Source organism: Buteo buteo, chromosome 11, assembly GCF_964188355.1.
Source record: "Buteo buteo chromosome 11, bButBut1.hap1.1, whole genome shotgun sequence".
Lineage (NCBI taxonomy): Eukaryota > Metazoa > Chordata > Aves > Accipitriformes > Accipitridae > Buteo > Buteo buteo.
Genome location: NC_134181.1, coordinates 20,675,502 through 20,698,458, shown reverse-complemented (window position 1 = coordinate 20,698,458; position 22,957 = coordinate 20,675,502). Strand labels below are relative to the sequence as shown.

At 38.5% G+C, this 22,957-nt stretch overlaps 1 protein-coding gene across 16 annotated transcripts in view; it reads left to right on the top strand.

Moving 5' to 3' along the window:
* The window catches only part of PRMT7 (protein arginine methyltransferase 7), a 50,122-nt gene that overhangs the window by 4,176 nt on the left and 22,989 nt on the right, over positions 1-22,957 (top strand). For 15 of the 16 annotated variants that reach the window (XM_075040317.1, XM_075040329.1, XM_075040328.1 and 12 more), the window contains exons 5-19: positions 626-734; positions 1,074-1,186; positions 2,985-3,226; positions 3,369-3,546; positions 4,676-4,803; positions 6,197-6,338; positions 6,822-6,905; positions 8,148-8,195; positions 9,403-9,492; positions 10,167-10,328; positions 12,688-12,762; positions 13,523-13,683; positions 14,800-14,896; positions 15,473-15,627; positions 16,776-16,872. In XM_075040317.1, coding sequence (XP_074896418.1) covers positions 626-734; positions 1,074-1,186; positions 2,985-3,226; positions 3,369-3,546; positions 4,676-4,803; positions 6,197-6,338; positions 6,822-6,905; positions 8,148-8,195; positions 9,403-9,492; positions 10,167-10,328; positions 12,688-12,762; positions 13,523-13,683; positions 14,800-14,896; positions 15,473-15,627; positions 16,776-16,806 — 1,815 coding nt within the window. In that variant the 3' untranslated portion in view covers positions 16,807-16,872. Of the gene's footprint in view, positions 1-625; positions 735-1,073; positions 1,187-2,984; positions 3,227-3,368; positions 3,547-4,675; positions 4,804-6,196; positions 6,339-6,821; positions 6,906-8,147; positions 8,196-9,402; positions 9,493-10,166; positions 10,329-12,687; positions 12,763-13,522; positions 13,684-14,799; positions 14,897-15,472; positions 15,628-16,775; positions 16,873-22,957 lie in introns of those variants that run through there. The other variant, XM_075040330.1, reaches the window with a different exon arrangement.

Genomic DNA, 22,957 nt, shown 5'->3' with positions numbered 1-22,957 from the left:
CTTAAGTAGTCAGGCTGTGTGGCTGAGTAGAATATTTAAAATTTTTGAGTTTAAAAACTGGATTTGGATGTTAAGCCCTTTCACCACATTCTTCATTGTTCTGCTATTTTCAAGCTAGATATTTTCTCTACTTCGTTCTAAATTAAATAAAAATTCTCTTCACGGTTACGCTGTTATTGAAAGCAGATTTTTGGCATGCTTAAGTGACCATGTCAGTGCTGGTTATTTGGGGTTCTTTTATTTTATGTAATTATTTGTTTTATAGCTTGAGCACATATAAGTCTCTTGGGGCCTCTCTTGATGCATATATGTCTTTATTTTTTAAAATAACAAATTTGTTTAATGTAAACGCTAAAATATTCTTAATGGGTATTCTTGTCTTTCACAAGTTAAATTGGAGAAGCTTTTGGAGACAGCTGATTGTAACAGTGACATTGGAGCTCTATGAACTTTTGAAGTGAGGCTTGATGTCTTGTTTCATGGTAATGAATTTCAAACATAGGAAAAGATACAGAAGATGTTAAAATTTTTGCAGGACTAGATATGCTGCGTTTTGTGTTGGTGTCCTTTCATTTCTGAAAGCTAATGTTAGCTTACTAGTTTGTTACACTCTTGCTATTTACAGGTTTTCAAGCCCATGGCTAATGCTGCTGTGAAGATAGTAGAGAAAAATGGTTTTCGTGACAAGATCAAGGTAATCAACAAGCACTCCACTGAAGTCACAGTTGGGCCAGGTGAGAAAAATAGGCTAGGGTTAAAAAAAATTAGCAAGTACCTCAAAACCATGAAGGAATATGTCTTTTTCTTACTTGCCAAATGTTTTTAATTAAAACAAGCAAACTCTTTACTCTCTAGAGAGTAACACTGGAAATTTACTTCAAAAGGAAGTGTTGTAATAGTATTTCAATAGTCATTTGTATTTCATAGTAAACTTCTGAAGGAAAATAATTTGCAGTCTTCAGCAGGTTTTCTAACAGGAAAAAGTTTTTGAATGACTTGTGTTTTCAGTGTAGCATCTTCTTGAAAAACTTACATAAAGTCTTAATTTTACAATATGAAATTGTGTCTTTTAGATGGAGATATGCAGTGTCGTGCAAACATCCTGGTAACAGAATTATTTGATACAGAGCTGATAGGAGAAGGAGCTTTGCCAACCTACGAGCATGCACATAAATACCTTGTACAGGTAACAAAACAGGAATTGGTAGTGTGTCAGATTTATCCCTAGAGAAACTCTTCTGTCATTTTTGGAGTGGCATAGCGATTATACTTGATTTAGGCTTCTATATCATTTATAAATACATCATCAGCTGTGCTAATTTCTTATTCAGTGAATAATTTACTTGATTCATTCCTAGAATAAAGCTATTGGAGTACATATTATAAATCACAGGCTCTGAAATTACACTTCGTTTCTTTGTATTAAAACCAGTAACTTGCTGGTTAACAAATGTCTTTCGGAAAGGCATCCAGTTCTGATTTGGAGCTTTTCTTAGTAGTCTGTTCCAATGACAAATAATTCCCAAGATGTTTTAAAAAATGAATTTCTTTTCTTTTCTTCTTCTAAATTTGAGGGGCTTCACCTCCCAGTCACTGATTGTTTGGGTTTTTTTTTTTTACTCTGCGTGTTTTTTGCCTGTGTGTCCTGGTTTCGGCTGGCATAGAGTTAATTTTCTTTCTAATAGCTGGTATAGTGTTATGTTTGGGTTCAGTATGAGAAGAATTTGAGAACACACTGATGTTGTCAGTTGTTGCCAAGTAATGTTTATATTAAGTCAAGGATTTTTCAGTTTCTCATGCCCAGCCAGCAAGAAGGCTGGAGGGGCACAAGAAGTTGGGAGGGGACACAGCCAGGGCAGCTGACCCAAACTCTGCAACAGGGTATTCCATACCATGTGATCTTATGCACAGTATATAAACTGGGGGGAGTTGGGCTGAGGAGGGGATCGCTGCTCGGGAACTAGCTGGGCATCGGTCAGTGAGTGGTGAGCAATTGCACTGTGCATCACTTGTTATGTATATTTCAATTCTTTTATTATTATTGTAATTTTATTATTGTTATCCTTATCATTATTAGTTTCTTCTTTTCTGTTCTATTAAACTGTTCTTACCTCAAACCACAAGTTTTACATTTTTTTTTCCAACTCTCTTCCCCATCCCACTGGGTGAGGAGAAGTGAGCGAGCAGCTGTGTGGTGCTTAGTGGCTGGGGCTAAACCACAACATTGTGGAAATACTGTAAACACTGTAATCAAATTAATATCCACTGGGGTTTTTTGACACATAATCTCTGGGTATAATTTTAGGGCTTTCTCTTTTACCCTTTCTAATTTTTTCCTTTAATCAAAATGTGGATGGCAAAACTTTATTTAGGTTTCTAAGTTTCATTTCACCAGTTTTACATATATAAACAGTAGTACTCTATAACTTTTTACTGCTTTCAACTCTAAATTGTAATTAGTCTTTTTTGTAAAAGCATTGTTCTTGGACTTCACAGTTAGCTCTTAGTTCACAGTGCTTTTTTAGACCAACTTACGTGTTTTCAACCCTTTAAACATGGATACAGAGTTGTTATTGAATAAATAATTGAGCCATTATTTTTCTTATTTACTCATTGCAATCACAGAGTTGTTTTGATGTTGATAGCTTAGTAGTTATCTGCCTTGAGAAGCTCAAGATAGATCTCATCTCAGAAGGAGAATGGAAATACATGTTTAACTGAGGCTAGTAAAATGATACTGTTGCGTGGTTAATAAAGTAATCTGGCCTTGCTGAACCACACTGAACAGGATAGATACATGTATCATATTTTACAGATAGAGACAAAGTGAAAGTGCTTTGATGTTACAGAAGTCTCTGAAATAATTTGTGTTTAAGATTTCAAAGCTCCCAGTCCAACTTTTGTTTTTTCAATTTATTTAATTCTCATGCATATTAATATGTTAAATTTGTTGAATGCATTTACCCTTTGTTTTGAACACTCAGGAAGGATGTGAGGCAGTGCCTCACAGGGCAACAGTGTACGTCCAATTAGTGGAATCCAAAAGAATGTGGTCCTGGAACAAATTGTTGCCTGTTCATGTCGAAGCAGAGGATGGTGAAAAAATTATTGTCTCCCCTTCAGAAATGGAGAACTGTCCAGGTGTTCCTTCTGTTTGTGATATCCAGCTGAACCAGATGCCATCGAATGACTTCACTATCCTTAGTGATGTGGTGACAATGTTCAGGTAAGGTAGGCATTGTTTTGTTCAAAACAAAATTTTCCTGTTAAGCCTTTTATATAAGTTGTGTAGTCAGCTTAGGAAGCTGGTGAGAATTTCTGCAGAATGCTGAACTATTTCTTTTTAAAATTTTGATCCTTCTCTGCAGTGTGGATTTCAGTAAGCCAGTAAGGAGTGCTTCTACCTACTATAGAGTGCAGCTGGAGCCTGTAAAATCTGGCAAGGCACAAATCGTACTTTCCTGGTGGGATATTGACATGGACCCGTCTGGGAAGATAAATTGCACAATGGCTCCATACTGGGTAAAATCCACTTCTGCTTTCCAGGTAAAATACTGAGCCTTCAGATACTATCATCAGATGACTACGAGTCATTATCTTGAGTAAAGGCCATACTGGGTGTTTTAAGCAGCTGTCCCTTAAACTGTATAGGAACTTTGCTAATGTTTTATGTATTGGAAGATGCTAAACAAGCAAAGCATAGAAATGTTATCTTTAGTATGCACCTGTTTTAGGTTTTCTTTAATGTAAAACTTACATTTAAGCTTTAATATAAAGCTTAAAACCTGAAGCTCTCTTCCAGACACTTCATTTTATTTAATTTCATTTTATTTTAATAAAACAAAGATTTTCACATATTTTTCTTAACTAGTCTCTATCCCTGGTCAAAATATTAGTCTCTGGTTTGCTTCCATGTAGTTCTTCTATTAAATTTTCAAGTAAGTGTTAAGTTTATGGTAATATATTTATCCTCCCATAAAAAAGGCTGGTGTGGGAAAATGCTGGGTTGGTACTGGATATTTAGAAGAATAGGAGATCACTATTAAATCAGATTCACATGTTTTTGTATGAATGTATTTACTAGTAGGATCAACTTAGTCAAAAGGAAGCTACAAAATGATTGCACTTACTGTGTTTGAGAATAAAATTTGAAACTATCAAGCTTTAGGGCACTCATTCAGCTTGGAATGAGCAATCAGCTTTGAATATTTGCAGTGCAGAAAATAGCTTTTTGAAACACAAAATAGTTGTGCTGTCATATCAGAGTGACACTGAGTGACCTCATTTGATGCATGAGGCTCCAACCACTGGTCACTGTCAGCAATTCAGTACAGGTTTCTAACATAAGTGAACTATAGAGGTGACACTGCATTAATAAATGCAAAGTCTATTTTGGATTTGTTTTTCATTTGATTAAAATACAAGCTTAGCTAGTCAGCAAGTCAGTGGTCTCAGGCTTATTCTGTTGTAAGAAATCTATATAAAGTACATTTATTCAACATATGATATTAGTCCTTATTCAGCCTTGCTGACGTGAACAAGATTCTTTCAACTAGTTGTACATCAGTGCTTCAAAGTTATGCCCATTTTACTAATTGATTTCCTGCTATTTGTTTACTTTCCATTTACTATTTATGAGTTAATTCTAAAGGTTTTGTTTATCAACCCTTTTCAGTGGAGAGATCACTGGATGCAGTGTGTGTATTTTCTTCCAAATGAGGAGCCAGTTCTCCAGGGTGAGACGGTATACCTGACTGCCTGTCGTGATGAGTACTCCGTGTGGTATAAGCTGCAGAAAGCCAGGTAACAATATGTGTGTGTGAAAACAGGTGATGTTTTATTCCAAGCTCAAGTATTTGCTGCTCTTAGAGCAGTTGTTTTGTAGAAGAGCAAGATAAGAACCTAAAGACTAGAAAATTATTAAAAGCCACTTCACGGGTGTCCTGGTTTCAGCTGGGATAGAGTTAACTGTCTTCCTAGTAGCTGGTACATTGCTATGTTTTGAGTTCAGTATGAGAAGAATGTTGATCACGCGCTGATGTTTTCAGTTGTTGCTAAGTGGTGTTTAGACTGAAGTCAAGGATTGTTCAGCTTCTCATACCCAGCCAGCGAGAAAGCTGGAGGGGCACAAGAAGTTGGGATGGGACACAGCCAGGGCAGCTGACCCAAAGTGGCCAACAGGGTATTCCATACCATGGGATGTCACATCTAGTATAGGAGCTGGGAAGGGGGGGGGGTATCACCACTCGGGGACCAGCTGGGTGTTGGTCGGCAGGTGGTGAGCAGTTGCACTGTGCATCATTTGTACATTCCAATCCTTTCATTATTACTGTTGTCATTTTATTAATGTTATCATTATCATTATTAGTTTCTTCTTTTCTGTTCTATTAAACCTTTCTTATCTCAACCCACGAGTTTTACTTCTTTTCCCGATTTTTCTCCGCCATTCCACTGCGGGGAGGTGGGGGGGAGGTGAGTGAGCGGCAGTGTGGTGCTTAGTTGCTAGCTGGGGTTAAACCACGACAATGGGGAATGCACAGGTGAAAAAAACACATGATGCATAAAAACAGTTGAGGTTTGGACTGCAGGCTCCTGCCTTATACCTGGTGGCATTCTGTGACAGAGAAACAAAAAACACTCATGGCAGGTTCCTGGAAATCCTGAAATATAGCTCAGCTGAGCTGGCGTATAAGTAAAGGAGTGAAATAATTGCCATTCAGTTTCTTTTCATTTTCTATTTTCTTAGTCAGCACTGTATTTTTGAGATTAATGCCTTTTGCTCAAATTAAAAGGAGCTTAATCATGTTGGTTGTGATTACAATAGCAGCCAACATCTTTAAAAATCAATGCCAGCTTTAAAAGTTAATGCCTGAATTTTGTGTGCCTTTTTTACTTAGGAATCCAAATGAGTAACTTTTTTCTAAAAAGTCAAAGCCTAAAATACCTAACCATCACAATCAGTGGGAAAGTTTGGGGGGGGGGGTGTTCTTTGTTTTGTTTTTTAAAAAAGGTGAAAATTTGCCCTTCTTCTCATTTGGAAATGCAAAGCTAAAAAAAGGTCCCTGCAGAACTAGTAAATTTGAACAACAGTGGACTCCATATACACTGATGTGCATACTAGCTAAAATGCATAAATGTACCTGTTTGCAAAAACATGTTACTGATGCAATACAATTTATTGACATTTTTTCTGCAGAGGAGCAGAGGAGAATAAAGCAGATGTTTGTGTTGAGAGTCCTGTTTGTAGATGTCAGGCTCATCTTCTTTGGAATAGACCGCGCTTTGGGGCATTAAATGATCAGAACCGAACATCCCAATACATCAAGTCTTTGATGAAAGTGAGTGCATGTTGCCTGTAGTTTTTTTGGCTTTTGTGATAGATGCATGTATTTTTTTATTTGCAGTAATTATTTGTGGAATTTGTTTCTCCCTTGCTAAAGGACTTTGCTGACAAAGTAGATTTTATTTACATCAGCAGATATAAGTTATATTTTGTCATGAAAACTTTGGTATTGTAAGCAGCCATTTTTGCATAGGAATTTGTAGCAGCTCTGTGTATTTGTTAGAAGAAGTATTAGTAGTTGAATAAAGACACCCAATACATTTTTATGCAAACTTTTTCTGACCTAAAACAAGGGGATTACATGAACGTTTCTTACACTATTCTGTTCTGCTTGAAGTGGTTATATTAATCACTGTATCTCCCAGTCTTTATTTGATATGGAAGCATATGAAGTTGGAAAATATGCCACCAAAATGTCTAGAATTGGAGAACTTTTTCATCTGGAATAGGAATAACAATGACTGTTTAATTTCTGTAGGTTCTGAAAACAGATAGTGTTTGCCTCTGTATCAGTGATGGCAGTCTACTGCCTGTGCTGGCTCACTATCTTGGAGCAAAGCAGGTATAGTACTTCTTCCTGTTTTTCTGATCTTTGCATTTTAGTTTGCTATTTTTAGTTCTCTCATATAGCTCAGCATTTCCAGCCCATTATTTAATTATTTCCAGTGCCTCTACAGTGACAAGTGAGAAAGAGCCTCCCATTGTGTTGAAGTGGAGGTTAAATTCATCTCTGATCAAGCTGAAGTCTAGGGAGATAATCATTACCAGTTTTTATGTTTACCAATGTGTAGCCTTGAATAAAAGTGGTGTTCCTCATTCCCCACTGATTCCTGTTTGCCATCTTGGATCTTGGTGCTTTTGGAAATACTCTTTCTGCCGATCTAAATGTCTGGCAGGTTTTTTTGTCTGCTTGTATAGTTCCAGTTCCATAACTGCATTTATTATCTAGTCTGAAATGGAAGGTCGGTAACAGCAAGATAGGAAACAGTAAGAATACTGAGCCTGTGTGTAAATGAGAGCTACCTGGCTGTCTCACTTATGTATATACTTGATGTGTTCTCTTACAGGGCTCTTCAAACTAAAATCTATTATAGTTGGACTGAATATCTGGGAATGTGTAATGTAATATAATCCTGGGGAAGATGCTTGGCAATTCATAGAAATAAACAAACATGCTGAGTTAAACTAGTGATCCATGGCCCGTGTATTTTTGCCTTTAGTAGTGGCTAGTCACAGATGACCAGGAGAGAGGAAATGAAAGGGCATACACAAAGACTTCAATAATATTTTCCTAGCCCTGTAGCAGCATATTGCCTAACTATTCACCGATTTTGAATAAAACCCAATTTTTTTTTTCTAAGTTCAAAAGGCTGATGTGCTGCATTGTACATCTGAGCTCTTTCCAGCTGATACAGTCAGATCATGTTAAACAATGCTTACAAGGAGTAAGCACTAATGGAGGTTGATTTAAGCACACTGGCAATATGCTTGCATTTGTTAAGAAGTATATATATGCCTAGAGCAAATGTTAATATGCTATGTGCATCTTAAAAATGGAAAATAAATATTTGCATTCTGTTGGGTTTTTTCTCGTATGGCTGTGAAAAGAGCATTATTTAGCCTATAGTTATTGGGGGTGGTTTTGTTGTTGTTAAAAAGGTACATGACAGCGAGCTGTGGAATAGATGCATGGTTCTTATGAATTATGTTCACTAGGCCATCAAAATAGTTCCTTCATTGTTTGTGTACATATTCAACTAAAAATTATAAAGCTAGTTGACTAACTGTTGTGTATTTTCTTTAGGTGTTTACATTAGAAAACTCTGCTGTGGCCTGTTCTGTCATGGAAAAAGTGAGTATTCAGTTTTCTGTTAAAGCAGTAAATGAACTCATGGCGTTTCTAAGGCCACAGCTGATGCCTTTGATTGTCCTTGCATCAATTGCTTGGAGGTTAAATCAGTTTAACAAATGTATTCGATCATACAGTTTGACAAGACTGTGGGAGGTGGGATATGTTGGGGGGAAGAGTTCTGATTTTTTCCAAGTAGTTGTACGGAGCTGTATGCAAATACTTGGAGGAATACATCCTGTCAGAGATATATCCAATCTCATAGCTTTAGCCACAAGCTGAATCAGCCACTGGGGAAGTTGAGCTGAGTAGCGGGAATTATGGTTGCCAGTGCTTGATCTCTCCTTGCAGATGCCTGTCGGCTTGTCTGCTTAAGCTACTGCTCTGCTGCCCTCATTGCATTGGTGATAAAAGCCAAGCTGTTTGTTTCTGAGGATTAGTGGAATGTGAGAGCATCCCGTAGCTGGCACCAGTCTTACCTGGGAAGTGGCATCTAGCAGTTGTGTCTTCCAGCTGAGACAAGTTGGGAATGCCTGCTCTGCTGTTTGGCTCTTAGGAGACAGCAAGCAGTGGGTCTTAACTGCAAGTGATGTTTCAGCTGCTTCCTTGGGGCAGAGCACAGAAGGCCCTGCTGGTGGAGTGGAGGCTGTTCGGGAGAGGCAGCTGATACCTAAGAAGTGACTGGAAGCAGCTTCCCGAAGTCTTCGTTCATCTGTGTCGTGTTTTAGTTGGCACTATATATTTGAAAGAGGTGTATCTCAGCATGTGGCTTAGGAGTACAAAAACATTAATGGTAGGCAAATTAGGATGCAAACCTGGTCTCAAACAGAAGCCAAATACGCAATGTATTCATGGTTGAAGTAATTTTTATCTTTCTTGACTGTCCTTCCCATATGCTTCAAAGTACACATGAATGAAGATGAGGCAACTTCTGTGTTACCTGCCTTTTTATGTACTTAATTGAAGGAATACGTAGGGCATGCACTTTAGTTCACTAGGTGTGACATGTTGGCTCTAAGTCAATGCACCCTTCAAGAATAGACTTGTATCATCCTGGTGAGTTATGGTAGGCAGTTTTTCAAAAATCTCTTTGGGCTATTGGTTTCTCTTTTGTTTATTTTAATAAAATAATTAGTTTAGTATGGGTTTGAGTCTCTGCTGTAGCTTTTGACAAAGACAGTATACTACTTTTTTTTTTTTTCTTTCCCAGTTTTTTAAAGCAAATCATCTTGATGATAAAATTAAAATAATAGAAGCACGTCCCGAGTTGCTGACGACTTCTCATTTGGAAGACAAAAAGGTATGTTACAGTTGTCCAATACTGAATTGCAGTGGGGTAGTGGGGAGTGGAAAGTGAAGATGAATCTTGCTTTCCTACTGTGCTACTGTAACCACAATGAATCCCATTATATCCCAGCTCATATAAAGTGTAATGAGTAGATGGTTCATACCTTGTCCCACTGAAACTAAATGAAGCTTAGTGTAAAGACTGTGGGAGGGTTTTCACTTCGTTTTTGAAAGGGTATGACTTTCCCTTCCTGCATATAATCTATACCAGTTGTAAGGGCAGTTAAACTGGTTTAACTCCATATGTTCTACTAGGCTGTAGCTCTTCTTTCTCAAGCCACTCAGAAGATTGCAGTCTATTTCGAAGTACTAACAACCTTAAATTAAAAACTCCAAAATTCTATGACTCTTACTACAAAGCCTTCCAACCTAAAACTGCAATATTTTCTCAAACTTTGTTGTGGGAAAATTGATTTTAAAATTTGCTAACTAAAACCACAAAAATATGTCTGTTGTGCAGTGTATGCAGTATGCATTAATTAAATCCTTATGGAACAGCAGAAGTTTTTATCTAGCTGACTTCACTTGCTATATTGCATCTTCAACTATTGAAGATACAAACAGCCTGTGTTATTGAGTCGTTGTTCTTTATTTTAATGCTTTTTATCTCCTTCTTTCTTTGCCAAGATTTCTGTTCTTGTGGGAGAGCCATTTTTTACTACAAGTTTGTTGCCGTGGCATAACCTGTATTTCTGGTATGCTAGGACAGCTGTGACCAGTCACCTTACCAACAACGTCACCGTCCTACCTCAATCTGCGTCTTTGCACATGATGATTGTGGAATTTCAGGTGAGATTGTTCAGAGCTATCCATTACACAGATTCACTTAAAACTGAGTACCCTGCCAGGATTTTTTAACGACAAGTTTATCTTGTCTTAATACTATTCACGTCAATATGTTTTGCACTTGCCACGTGAGAAAAGAATATTTGTCATCTTGAAGAGGAGTTTTGCTATTTCAGCCATCTCTTGTCAGAAAAATAACTTGAATAACTTTACCATTTTAAATGAAAGGGCTGAATGTTTTTAAATAGTTCTTTAGATTAGAGAGATATTGCTGAAGCATGTGAGAATTGTGATTATTTATAAAATTAGATATTCTGCAAAATAACAGGTTTTAAAATGATGCTTTATAAGACTAGGCAGGATTCATAGTTGCATATTCTTTTTTTTTAACCACTTGAGGCTGTGCACATTTCTAAATTTGAGCATAATATGGGTCACATCTTAAAAATACTTTGAAAAGTCATCTTCCAGAAATTGTACAAAGGTATAAACTTCTTTGCATTTATTAAGGACTTGGTCAGTAAAGATTGTGGAGTTCACCTACAATAACAATGGAAATAAGTACTTTCATAATTAATATGCAGAGTTTTTGTCCAGTAGCTTAAGTGAAGGAACTCTTTAGTCTGAAATTGCATAACTAAATTGTACATATCTGTAAATTAAAAACCAGCCTATAATCTAATGTATTTTCACATAAACATAACCTTCAGTTTATCTGTTAAAAATGCCAGCTCTTTTCTCTCTTTTCTTCCCTCTGCTTCACTAGCTGCATAGTTTTGTGTCTGAGCCCTTAACCGTTTCCTTATTCAAATGCTCTTTAACCTTGTTCTCTTACTTCTGCCTTTGATTTGTGCATGTGAAAATATGTACGTTCTTTTTCCCTCTGGGACTAATCAACTGTGCTGCATGTTTTTACATACCTTTTTGCTTTCTGCAAAAATTTAGAGAATTTAAATTTATACTGAGTAAATAATGTAAATCTGAAAGCAGATGTTTAAGACTAATCAACAGTAATCAGATTGAAATAAGCAGTTAATTTTAATTCCATGCTTTCTTATCTAGAGGATTTGCTTCCCTAGAACTCAAAGAATTTTGTAAGGAAGTAAGCATTATTCTTTTCATGTCCTGGTTGAGGAAACTGAAGCCTGCCAAGTGATGACTTTAAGATTATTTAGCAATCTTGTAGCAGAATGTAGAGTGACATTCATGTCACCCAAACCTCTGTTTTACACTTTTATGTACAGGTTTGTGTTCAGAGATGATTCCACATAGTTATTTTGGTAGAACATTTAACCTGTGTTTAGTTCCATTAAGCTCTTCCAAAAGCTATTGCTTTAATTTCACATTTTCCTCTGTTCAGTGGAGAATCTAGACTCAAAGACTAGCATCTGTGGGTTTTTTTAAATAACCTATGCATTTACCAGTTCTTGGTTAGACAGAAGGAAGAGACGTGTTGTAAGGTATTCTGCAGAACTGGTTCTGTAGGCTGTTCTGTCTTGTCAGAATAGGGATATGTCATTACAGTTAAGCAATTAGCAAAAGCTAGATCCAGGAGAAAGAATTGAATGACGTTACTTCAGTTATAAACCTGTTTAGTCCATAATTGCATTTAGGGAGCAGGATGCTACCTATCTGATTTGATAGTTCTGTCAGGCATACCATTCAGAGATCCTAGTCCATGCTGTATTCAGGCATAAATTGTAACAGCATTTATTTAAATTTATAGTAGTCCTGCTGCCATCTTGGAAAGCAGGAACATTTGAAGTTGCTAAGTGCAACAATAGGCAGGTAATAAAATGTATATATCCACAGCTAGTTAATGCTCTTGTTCTATTAAGAGATAATTAATGCAGTCTAAGGAAAGGCAAAAGTTGTATTGAATCATTGTCTGTCCAGTGGATTGCTAAAGTCAATGAGAGGCATAGTATGAAGTGCCTAAAATGATTTTACTAATCTTTAGAGTGCTAAAGGGAAGTGTGGTAGTCCAATAGGCTGTAAGATGTTTAATGCAACTGGGAGCACATACCTGTGCTGGGTAGTGGAAATGGGGGGGCTGTAAGGATTTAACCTTGGCAAATCCATACCTCCTCTAAAGTAAACTATGCATAGAGATGGTAGGAAATGTGGCACATTCTTTAGAGCAGTTGAAAACTAAGAATTAACTAGCTAAAGAATTAACTGACTTGCAAAATATTTTCCCAGAATTACACTGTCTTCTGATTCTTGCAGTAGTTCTAATTGTTTAGGAATGTATAGATAGTAAAGAGTCTTTATCTGGCTTGTTACCAAAGGTCTAATCTACAGCTAAAATTATTCTTTTTACGTTAATAAAACCAAACAAAATCCTGTTTTCTTTTTTTAGGACTTATGGAGAATCCGGAGTCCATGTGGCACCTGTGAAGGTTTCGATGTCCAGACTATGGATGATATGATTAAAGTAAGTTTCAGCAAAACATAACAAAACTCACCTTGGCTTAAAAAAAAGTATTTAATGACTGTAGAAAAATTTATACATTAGGCAGAACACCATTGTTCTCGTTTTTCATAAATATGGTGGCTAAATAGCAATACTGTTCTTGCAAAACAGTAACTTCTGTGGTATGGGTTTTGGGGTTGTATGTTTCTTGTCATTTGTCAAGCTCTTCAGTACTTCACACTGTTTTGAAGATACTTCATTCAGAAAGAAAAATACAGTTCTCAAAATTTTACTCTGATCTTGAAATCAAATCATCTGGGAATTGTTCATAGACAAATCCTGCTGCCCTTACTTGCCCTTGCAGGTACTTTTGAAAGAGAAAAAGGCTTTTTGACTCCTGAGAAATAGATGTGGAGAGTGAGATTTATTTGTATCAATTTCTAGAGCTGTATGGTTGATATCTGTATTTGAGTTAACCATTTAGATTGCCTTTATAGTCATTGTGGAGGAGTATAGGCAGTTCTAGAGTAGAATTCATGTCAACGGAGAAGAAAATTTAAATGCATTGTATTTTGAAAGTGCCTGTTTCACTACTGAGGACCATAGTTGTAGCAATTAGTTCATGCATGTAGTACATATTTTCCTTGTGCCTAAGAAGTGCAATCCTGTCCTTTTGCAGCTTTATTGCTTAAATACTCAGGGTTCAGGACACATAATTAATTTGAAAACAAGGACTGTGTGCCTTTGGATTGTTTTCAGGTAGTTTTATTTCTTTCTTCAGAATTCTCTGAATTTTAGGGAATCCAGGGAAGCAGAACCTCACCCTCTGTGGGAATATCCTTGCAAGTCACTCTCTGACCCTCAGGAAGTTTTGACATTTGACTTCAGAAAGACTGTACCACAACATGGTCTTGGCACAGAGGGTTCTGTAAATCTTTTACGGTGAGTTTTCTCATTGCAATAAATATTCTTGTCATCATCCATTTTTTTTACCTCATATTCAAGCTCTTTGTGTATTACAGTTAACTAGTGGGAACATACTTGACATTTAATAATGTGACCTAAAGTTGTGGAAGTTGCTCTGACACAAATTTCCTGTGGCCATTCACAATAAGCTATAACAATAAGGGTAATTTCTTAGATAATATCCATGTATTTAAAAACTAACATTTTTCTAGATGTTACCATGATTTAAAACTTAAATAGATTAATTTATAGTTTAGAGAAGATAAACGATTGTCTGGATGTTTTTAATCTTTGCATTTGTTCCCTGTTGCTGAGTTCTTGCAGAAAAAGCTCCTATTTAGCTTTCCAAATTATTCTGTTTAATAGCTTTAAAGTGTATGCTATTCTTCCTTTTAACTATAATTCTGACCATCTTGATATTTGTCATGTCTTCTGAGATATTTTTCACTATAATCTAACTACAGATTGTACTTAATTCTGTTCAAACTTGAAATGCTGTTAAGAATTAAAAAATGGGAAAGCTATTTTTAACAATCTAGAGCTTATGTAACTCAAACAGTGCTGTAATCATATGATTCTCTTTATGAAACAAAATTCAAGGTTTCACAAAATCCAGAACCATCTGCATGGGGTCTCTGTGCGTTTGCACCCATTGTTGTATTTACAGGCAACATGCTAGCATGACCTCTGTGCTCCTTGTGGAGCAGACACTTGGAAGTGAGATGGTATGTGTGGTAAATATTTCCTCAAAATTCAGAAACAATAGGAGCTGGGGTCTCTGAAGGAAGTACTCTCCAAATATGCCATATAATTTATGCCATGTTACTGAGTGCCTGTTAAATGACTGTGGTTCTGAGCAGATTTAGTTACAACATATTCTCCTTTTCCTTGTCTATTTTAGATTTCATATCTGCAAATACTTTAAAAGTTGCTACCCATTTACCAAATCATTCAGCTCTTCAACTTTTTTTCAAAGAAACAAGTTATTCATGGTTTTACAGCTCTCACCTAAACTATGTGAGGAATGGATGTAGTGTTTAAGCCGTCGGTGTTGTATAAAGTAACAGGTTTTGATTCTCCACCTCTCCCCAGAAAAGGAAAGAGCCACGGAGCAGTTCTGTGGATGGAATATCATCTTGCTGCTGATATCTCTGTTAGTACAGGACTGATGCAAATTTCAAATGAAAAGGTATTTCTTTAGTCTAATTTATTATGTCAAAGTCTATAGGATTACAGTGCTGAAAAATGGGTCGCTGTTGGGCATGCTTGGTTTATGTAGTGCTCTTTGTTACACTGTTTGAATACTATGTAGACAAAACTAGTAGAGGCATCTGTTCATGGTTTTGGGAGGAGCAGGAGATGTACCTTAAAATGGGAGACTCTGAATTGGATCCAAATGCTTCCATAGTTTGGAACCACATTCAGAACTTAAATATGATGCTTGCTCAAAGTAGAATTTATTCATACAAATTCCTTTTCTCAGTTTAACAAATGCAAAAATTTTGAGGGGAAGGAGTAACTATTTTCAGTACTCTAAATATTCTTTGACCAAATCAATTTTTTTCCTCTACGGTGTCACTGTGCAGTGTAGCATATGGTATTTCAAGTTATGTATTCCTGCAATGGAATGAATGGATGGCAATGAAAGCGATAACTATCTGATCATTGTATCGGAACTGGGAACAAGAACTCTTACTGTATTATTACTGTCTAGTAATAATATCATAGAGTTCTGACTGCTTTCACTTTTAACTCTCTCCTATAGGGAAACTGTGAATGGAATCCCCACTGCAAGCAAGCTGTCTATTTCTTCAGTTCTGTTATTGAATCAGAAATTCTGTCAGACCTTCCTAGTGCTGTCTCGTATGCTATAAATTTCGACACAAAGACAGGAGAGATTGCCATGGATTTTAAGCTATTGTAAAATACTTTCCTCTTACTCGTATTCCTAAATTGTATTAAACTCACATAGTATTTTTTTTTGTATGGCAGAGGGATTTTTTTATTGTGCTCAGAGAGCAAACTGTCTGTTCTGAAATGTACTTGAAATCTTTTTAGTTTTGTTTTCAAAATATATAGTTGGGGAGGTAGAGAGGAACCTTTTCTTAAGGGCAGGTTTTCCTGACAGGGTTTATGTACATATATACACATACTTGTTATTATCTGTTTTAGTAAAACTCTGGTATTTGGGGGTTTTGAAAAATGTTACGGAGCTACAAAACAGTTGACTTACTGACTATTGCATGGCATATCTGTGGGTAAAAAACTAAAAAAACCCTAAACCTTACACTAGCATTAGATAAAAGTGAGTTAAACTCATCTAATTCTAGGCTTTGGTCTTGTCACTGTAAAATGGGAAATAATCTTCAGAGTGCACAAAAAGAAATCCCAAGTCAAGCTACATATGTATATTTGTACACTTAATAGGGAGAAGGAAACAGTTTAGCTGCTTGCAGACTTGTGTAAGTTGTGGCTAGTATTAAACTGAAATGGTCAGTGAATTAAAGTGACATTGTTTTTGCACTGACATTCTGCTGGAGTCTGAGATGCTGCATTTCTGAAGAGACATTTGCCAAACAGTGACCGAAGTCTGGAAAGGTGTAACTGGAAATTAGAAAATGTACATATTCAGGTTAATTGGAAGTGACAACCTGATGGTTGCCTGACCAGAAACAAAAGAAAGAGCTGTAGTCTAAAAAACTTGCAAATCTTTAGGAGATATGTAATATGCATTATAAGATCAAAAATGCGGCCTTATACTCATTCGATTAGAGGTCTAAATAGTATCTGCCAGATTAGCCAAGTTGTGTGTTGTTCTGCAATAGCACATGTCCACAACTGAGGTTTTCTTAGTTGCATTCCAAATCACGTTGGCAGACATTGTAGTGTGTGACCATGTGTGTGCAATTAATTCTGCTTTAGATGAACAGTCAATTGGTGTATCCGTTTTGTATGTGTGACCTATTAAGGGAATTAGAAAATCAATGTACTGCCTGTCCTAAATTATGTCAGCCAGCCAGCTGCAGGGATAACTGCTTACCAAAGCTACTCCTACTTCCCCTGAGCAGTGACTTCAGCAAAGTGAAAGGAATGCCATAAAGAAGCCATGAGGGAGCAGGAGCCTACTCCACTTTGCTTTCCTGGTCACCATGACAAATAATTCTGGTGAGTAGGAATTTTTCCTCTTTCTCTTCCTAGGAGTGTGATCATATTTGTAGACCTGGAAGCCATCTGAAATATTCCTCAATTTTTCAGAACTATTTTCCTGACAAAGGCCTTTACACTTAATGGATGTAAGGCAGCAATGAAATACATGATTAATGTTTTTCACTAGAACAGAAACCCTGAAGCTCATACTGAGATCTGTGGATTTCACTTTTCAATACTGTACTTGTAAGATGCTTAACTTCAGACTCTCATTTCTTACAAACTTTTCTGGAATATATAGGTTACTGTTCATCAAACAATTGTTCCTAATTTTGATACACTGTGCCTAGCCCACAGAAAGTATGGTGGTACAAATCTGTTTGTTATATGTTGGGAACATAAGCTGTACCATTGTAAAGGAAACAATAATATGGCCAAGCCTTCTAAATGGTAAAGGCTTGGCCCTTTATAATAAAAAAAAAAAAAAAAAAAAGGGCACAGAGACAGTTGTGCAGGTCTGAATGCATAAGACTTGCATTGTGTAGCTTCTCATCTCCTGGAGGAGGTAACACAGCAGAAGAAACTTAGATGCTGCCTCCTGTGTTTGCTCATGGCCTGACACAGAAAGCATGAGCTGCTGTTCTTGTTCTGCAGTAGGAATAGCTGCTGAAGGTGCTTTGTGTTTAACTGCACACATGATTCTGTATTTAACAGAAGCCTATAGTGTTCCGAAGGGAACACAGAACTAATAGACAGCAATATATTAGAATTTTTATGTTTTAAAAATAAAAGTAAGATGGAACAAAACCACAACTGAATTTACAGTATTTTAATGTGTAGTGTTAACTTTCTCAAAGATAACTGTCTATGTATGTGCCTGAATCATACTTTCTAAGGAAAAAAAAAAAAAAAAACCGAAAAAAACCCACAGATAAATTTGCTAAAATGCCAAAGGGAGGGAATCTACATTGATGGGAATTTGTATTTTGTTATCACTGTTACAAATGTTGAAGATATGTGGGCACTGAGGTAGATACTAGGCATGGTGACTGAGAGGTATTTTTAAACCCCTTTGGTATTGTGAGACTTGGGACTATTGACATTCTTAGAGGTGGGTGTAGTGAGAGTGAAGGGCATAGGCTATATGTAGTAGCTAGCATATCTGTAGAACTGTGCTTCCAGAATGAACTGTGACAATTAATATGAATCACATTATCTGCATGTGAGGAAAAACAATCTTAAATTTTTATACACCTGGAGCAGTAATTGCATTGCAGCTGTCCAAAAAAAATAAAAAGGCTGGAAAGCTGGAATGCTGAGCATATTTTAGCACCTGTGGGTTCCTTAGAGGAACAAAGTCTGGTGGATGTTCTCAAGAAACCTTGTGCATGTTTTAATTCACTGTGAGTGTGATCAACATCACTAATGCTTGCTTGTTATGCTTATGCATTTAGACAGACACTGAAACTGCTTTGAGGATTTGGTTAAAACATGCTGGAAGCTGTTAGGTTGAAGCTAAACCCTTACCCCATGTGTGGTTTGAATGTTTTCACATAAGTCACACCACTCATTAAATTCTGGTACATAAAAAACATAGCTGTGTTGATAGGAATCTAGGTGACTCCGAAGAGGTTTGTTCATGTGTAATTAGGAGTATTCAGTGTATGTATCAGTCTTCCTTGACTTCTGTGAATTCTTCAGGTTGGACTTAAAAATCCAGTGTGATCTGTAAATCGTGAAAAACAGCTGCTTATAGGGGGATACTGGCCATTCCTCATACACATATGCAAAAACAAAACAAAAAAGTACTTCTATCTTTGTCCTCTTCCACAGGGGATTTTACTGCAAGCACACACATGGGGGAGGAAAGCCACTTTATCAGAAAAACACATCTACCCAGTAGCAGCATTCAGACTCCTATTTGTTCCCAGACCTGATAGAAGCATTGCGATGATGTGCTGAGTTGGAAGAGCTTCTGGCTACTGGCATCCTAATAAGCAGAGCAAGAATCTTATTTTCTCTTGGAAGTAACTTATTCTTTGTGGCCACCACAGGCAATTTTTTTTCTAAATGACAAGAGCTTTGATCCTGACTAGCCTGCAGGCATAGATGCATGTTTAATAGAAACAGGATCCCCTGCCACCACTGACCTAACAGTATTACAGTTCATATATTGCCTGAGAGCCAGTGTATAACTGGCAGATTTTTTTTAATGTGGCACAAGAGATGCTTTGCCTAAAGACATAGGTTTTATTCAGGTATTAAAAATAATCATAAACTACAAAGTTTTGCCATTCACCTTTAACTTCCCTGTTGTAGTTTTGCTGCAAAAATAATAACTTTTCTGTAGCTCTGAATTGTCATGAAAGTTCTACTAATAATTGGTGGTTATCACTCTACAAATCCACAAGAGGGTGCTGAGAATCCACTTCTAACTTTGTAGTGCATTTTCAGATGGTGTTTACTTCTAATAAGGAAAAGTGCACAGACTTGCAATGCACCTGCCTCGTGCAAATAAAACACTTGTGATGTTATGAGATACACTGTACATACATGCACTGAAATGGAAAATTAGTATAAAAAGTGACAACTGCTAGTAAGACTAATACAGACTTGCACCTACCATGAAAAGCAGGCAGGCAACAAAGCATCTCATGCTGAATACACAGAATGAGTAATACTCTTAGGACAGTGAAATTGTCATGGTCTTAATGAAGGACAAGTCCTGCATTTTAAAGGGTGTTTTCTAAGTCGTGGCAGCTGCAAGTTTGTTCCTTTATTTGCAGAACTGGTACCTTTTGTCTGAAGGCTGGGCGATTCAAGGACTGAGATCCCAGAGCTTGCTTTTCTCCTTCATTAGTCCCTTTGAAACTGCTCTGTGTAGGCTTCCTGCATTTAACCAGATAGAGGATGCAGCTCGGGACTAATTCATTTAGTCACTCATCTTTTGTATTCTATTTGTAGTTACAGCTGGTTGTTAGGAAGGGAAGAGACTATTACAGCTTCCCAGTGTTAGATTTTTCCAGTGACGATTGTGAGCTGAATACAATGGGTGCTTGTCTTGTCATTCTACCTTGTTGACTCCAGTGGCATTGCAGAATATTAATTTGGTTTGGTACTTAATCATTTTAAAACTTCACGTTTCCAGGCTCTTAATGGAGGTTAAGATGCTTCTCAGAGAGAGGTATGTGTTGTCATCCCCATTTTTCAGATGAGAAAAAAACTAAGTGTGCTTTGTGTGGGTGTTGAAGTGTTTCATCTGCCCCAGGCTCACTATAAGATTAGGGCCTCAGAGCTAAAAATGACTTGCTTAAGGCCATGCAGAGTAAACTAATCCCCTGACTCCCTTGCTCTGCTTTAATCATTTTGTTTCCTTAGTGCAGTGTGATTTCAAATGCAGCCTTATGAGGTTTGACCGAGATACAGCAGATAAAGGCTCAGAGGCAGCAAATCCTTGCATACCTCAGTAATTACAACCATGGGGTTTTTAACACACATATATAAAATATATATATTATGTATAAATTATATTTTAATATATGTATTTTATATATATTTACAAGGCTGTAGGGCTTTGTTTTTGTTTTGAAATGCTGTCATGGAAATTACCCACTTTTTTTTTCTTTTTTTTTCTTTTTTTTTTTTTCCCCAGCAGGATTCTGTCTAGGATTTGAGAGCCCTAAAGATGCCTGTTTTGTCGACAAGGGCACTAATGAAAGAATGAGAGCTGATTATTTTCCTCTGTGCAAAGGGAAAGCCCTGCAGTTGCAGGGCTGATGCTGCTCTTTGCAGCGGTGCGGGCACAGTCCCAGGGTATCTTACCTCTGAAGTTACATACAGGAGACTGGCCACGTAACCTCTTGTTCTTCCTCTGGGTTTTGCTGAAGTGCAGCTCCATAATGTACTGCAGCAGCAGCCTGTTTGCTGTGGGGTTTGTCTCACCCATGTTATTTTCCGCAGTCTCTGCTCTTTCTTGCCTTGCACGTCACTCTGGGTGAAGCGTTGCACTGGTGCTTTGGAAGAAAGAGTGGGTGCTGCATTTCACTGGGTGGACTCCTGCTTCTCAAGGCTGATGGATCCTGCTGTATCTGTACTCCCATAAAGTGACTACTTGCTTCATGTTGGAGTGCCTAAGAAACCAATTATTCACAACCCTGAGAATCTGCAAATAAATCAAACTGCGGCAGTGAATGGGGTGGGAGGGAGAGACAAATGCCTTTCACTGCAGCACCTGAAAATGTCCTATTCCTTCTCAACTGCAGTAGTTCTAGGAGGGGTTGAAGTGGCTGTGCTGTAGGTCTACATGTGGTTGTCTCACAGGTGACTGCAGAGTCATTTATAAGGAGGGGCTGACGCTCATATCCCTGGCTTCAGGTGGAAAGGGCCGTGAGCGCATCCAGAACCCACTAGCAATAAACCGACTCCCCTGCAGCCTCCCAACGCGGAAGGTGAGGGGGCAGCAGGCAGGCAGGCGGCCGTTCGGCCAGGGCTGCCCCTCGCGTCTGGCGGCACCCCCTCCCGGCGCCGCCGGTCTCGGGGACAGGAGCGTCGCGGCTCCGCCGCTGCCCCTCGCCCGGGCCCGCCGCGGCCGCGCGCCCCCGCTCTCTCGGGAACGCGCCGGCCCACAGCCCGCCCGGGGCGCGAGCCCCGCTCCTGATTGGCCGAGCCCGCTCCTCAGGCCGGGCGGCCGGCCGCCATTTTGGCCTCCTGCCGCCTCAGGGGAGGGGGCAGACATGTTCTCCTTCTATCCCCCCACCCTTCCTGCCGCCGTGGCTCGTGTCTGCGCCGCGGGAAGGCCGCTGTAAGCCGGGCCGGGGAGGTGTCGTCCTGCGGGGGGGGGGCGAGCCGTTTGCGCTGCGGCGGGCGGCCCTGGGCGTCAAGCTCTGGAGCGGTTTCCAGTCAGGGCGGCGCGGGCCGCCGTCGTGGGGCGCGCCGGGCGGGCCCTCGTCCGTCTCGCCGCGGTGGCCCTTCCTACCGGACTGTGGCTGACCTCGCTGCACCCGCCGGCCCTGCTGTTCCGGCGGGTCTGCACCTCCCAGGGAGCCTGGTTGTTTCCTATATAAAATAAGTTGTGTCACTACCTGCTTCCAGTCCACAGGTTTGCACGAGGGAGCAAACTTTGGCCGGCTTAGAGGCCTGCTTTGTTTTAGAAGTAATAGAGGGACTTCAGAAACAAAAGTTCATGTGTTGAGTGCTTCTGTACTTCCAGACTGAGGAAACCAAGGACACACATAGGTAATGAACTGGTATGAGAAGAACATTGATAGTGTATAATTTTGCTTGCTGCTTGCCATGTGTGTATCCTGGCATGCTGGGACATTGTACCAAGTAGTGAGTAAGATGAGGACTAAGCCAATGGCTTTAGTATTGGATGTTCATGCCCCTGGTGTTTTAAAACAGCAGTAGTGCTTAGGGTCTCTTATCTCCTCAGCTGATGTTGTTGTAAGAGTTCTCCATAATACTTCTCATAGACTGTTTCCTGTAAGTGGAGCCTCTGGCCTGTGGCCTTTTGGTGGAAAGCTTAGGAAGAGCAAAAAATGTTTTGAACGCACATAGCCTCTTTCTTTAGAAGTATAAAATGAAAGGCTTCATTTTTTTCATTTGTTTTAGTAACACTGAAGTTCAGTTGCTTTTAGGTCTAATTTAGCTGTAAACTTTATTTTTTTTCTTCTAGATATACCTTTACAAACACTAAGTCTAAACAGCTATTTTTTCAAACCGTGCTGACTGACAAAAAGGCAAAGAGTAAGGGTTTTTTGTGGATTCTGCCCCCCTTATGATACCTTTGTGTTATGGCTAGCATTTATATCATAGCTTTCCTTGCCCTAGCGGGAAGAAGGGAGAGAGCAATGGGGGATAAAAGGAAAATATTAGTTGCCAAGCCCAGTTTTGGGTTAAATTCAGTGTTAATTCTGTTGTAATCTATACATGCAAGGCTGAAGACTTAGGGGAAGGGTTCTTTATGTAAAAGTCTAGTCATCCCTGGTTCATTTTAAAACATTTTTTTTCTCCTCCATTTTAAAAACAAATGATCGTAGCAGCTTTATCATACCTCCTGTGTTAAGTGACACTGATTAGCCTCAGCTGCCTACATATACAGCTA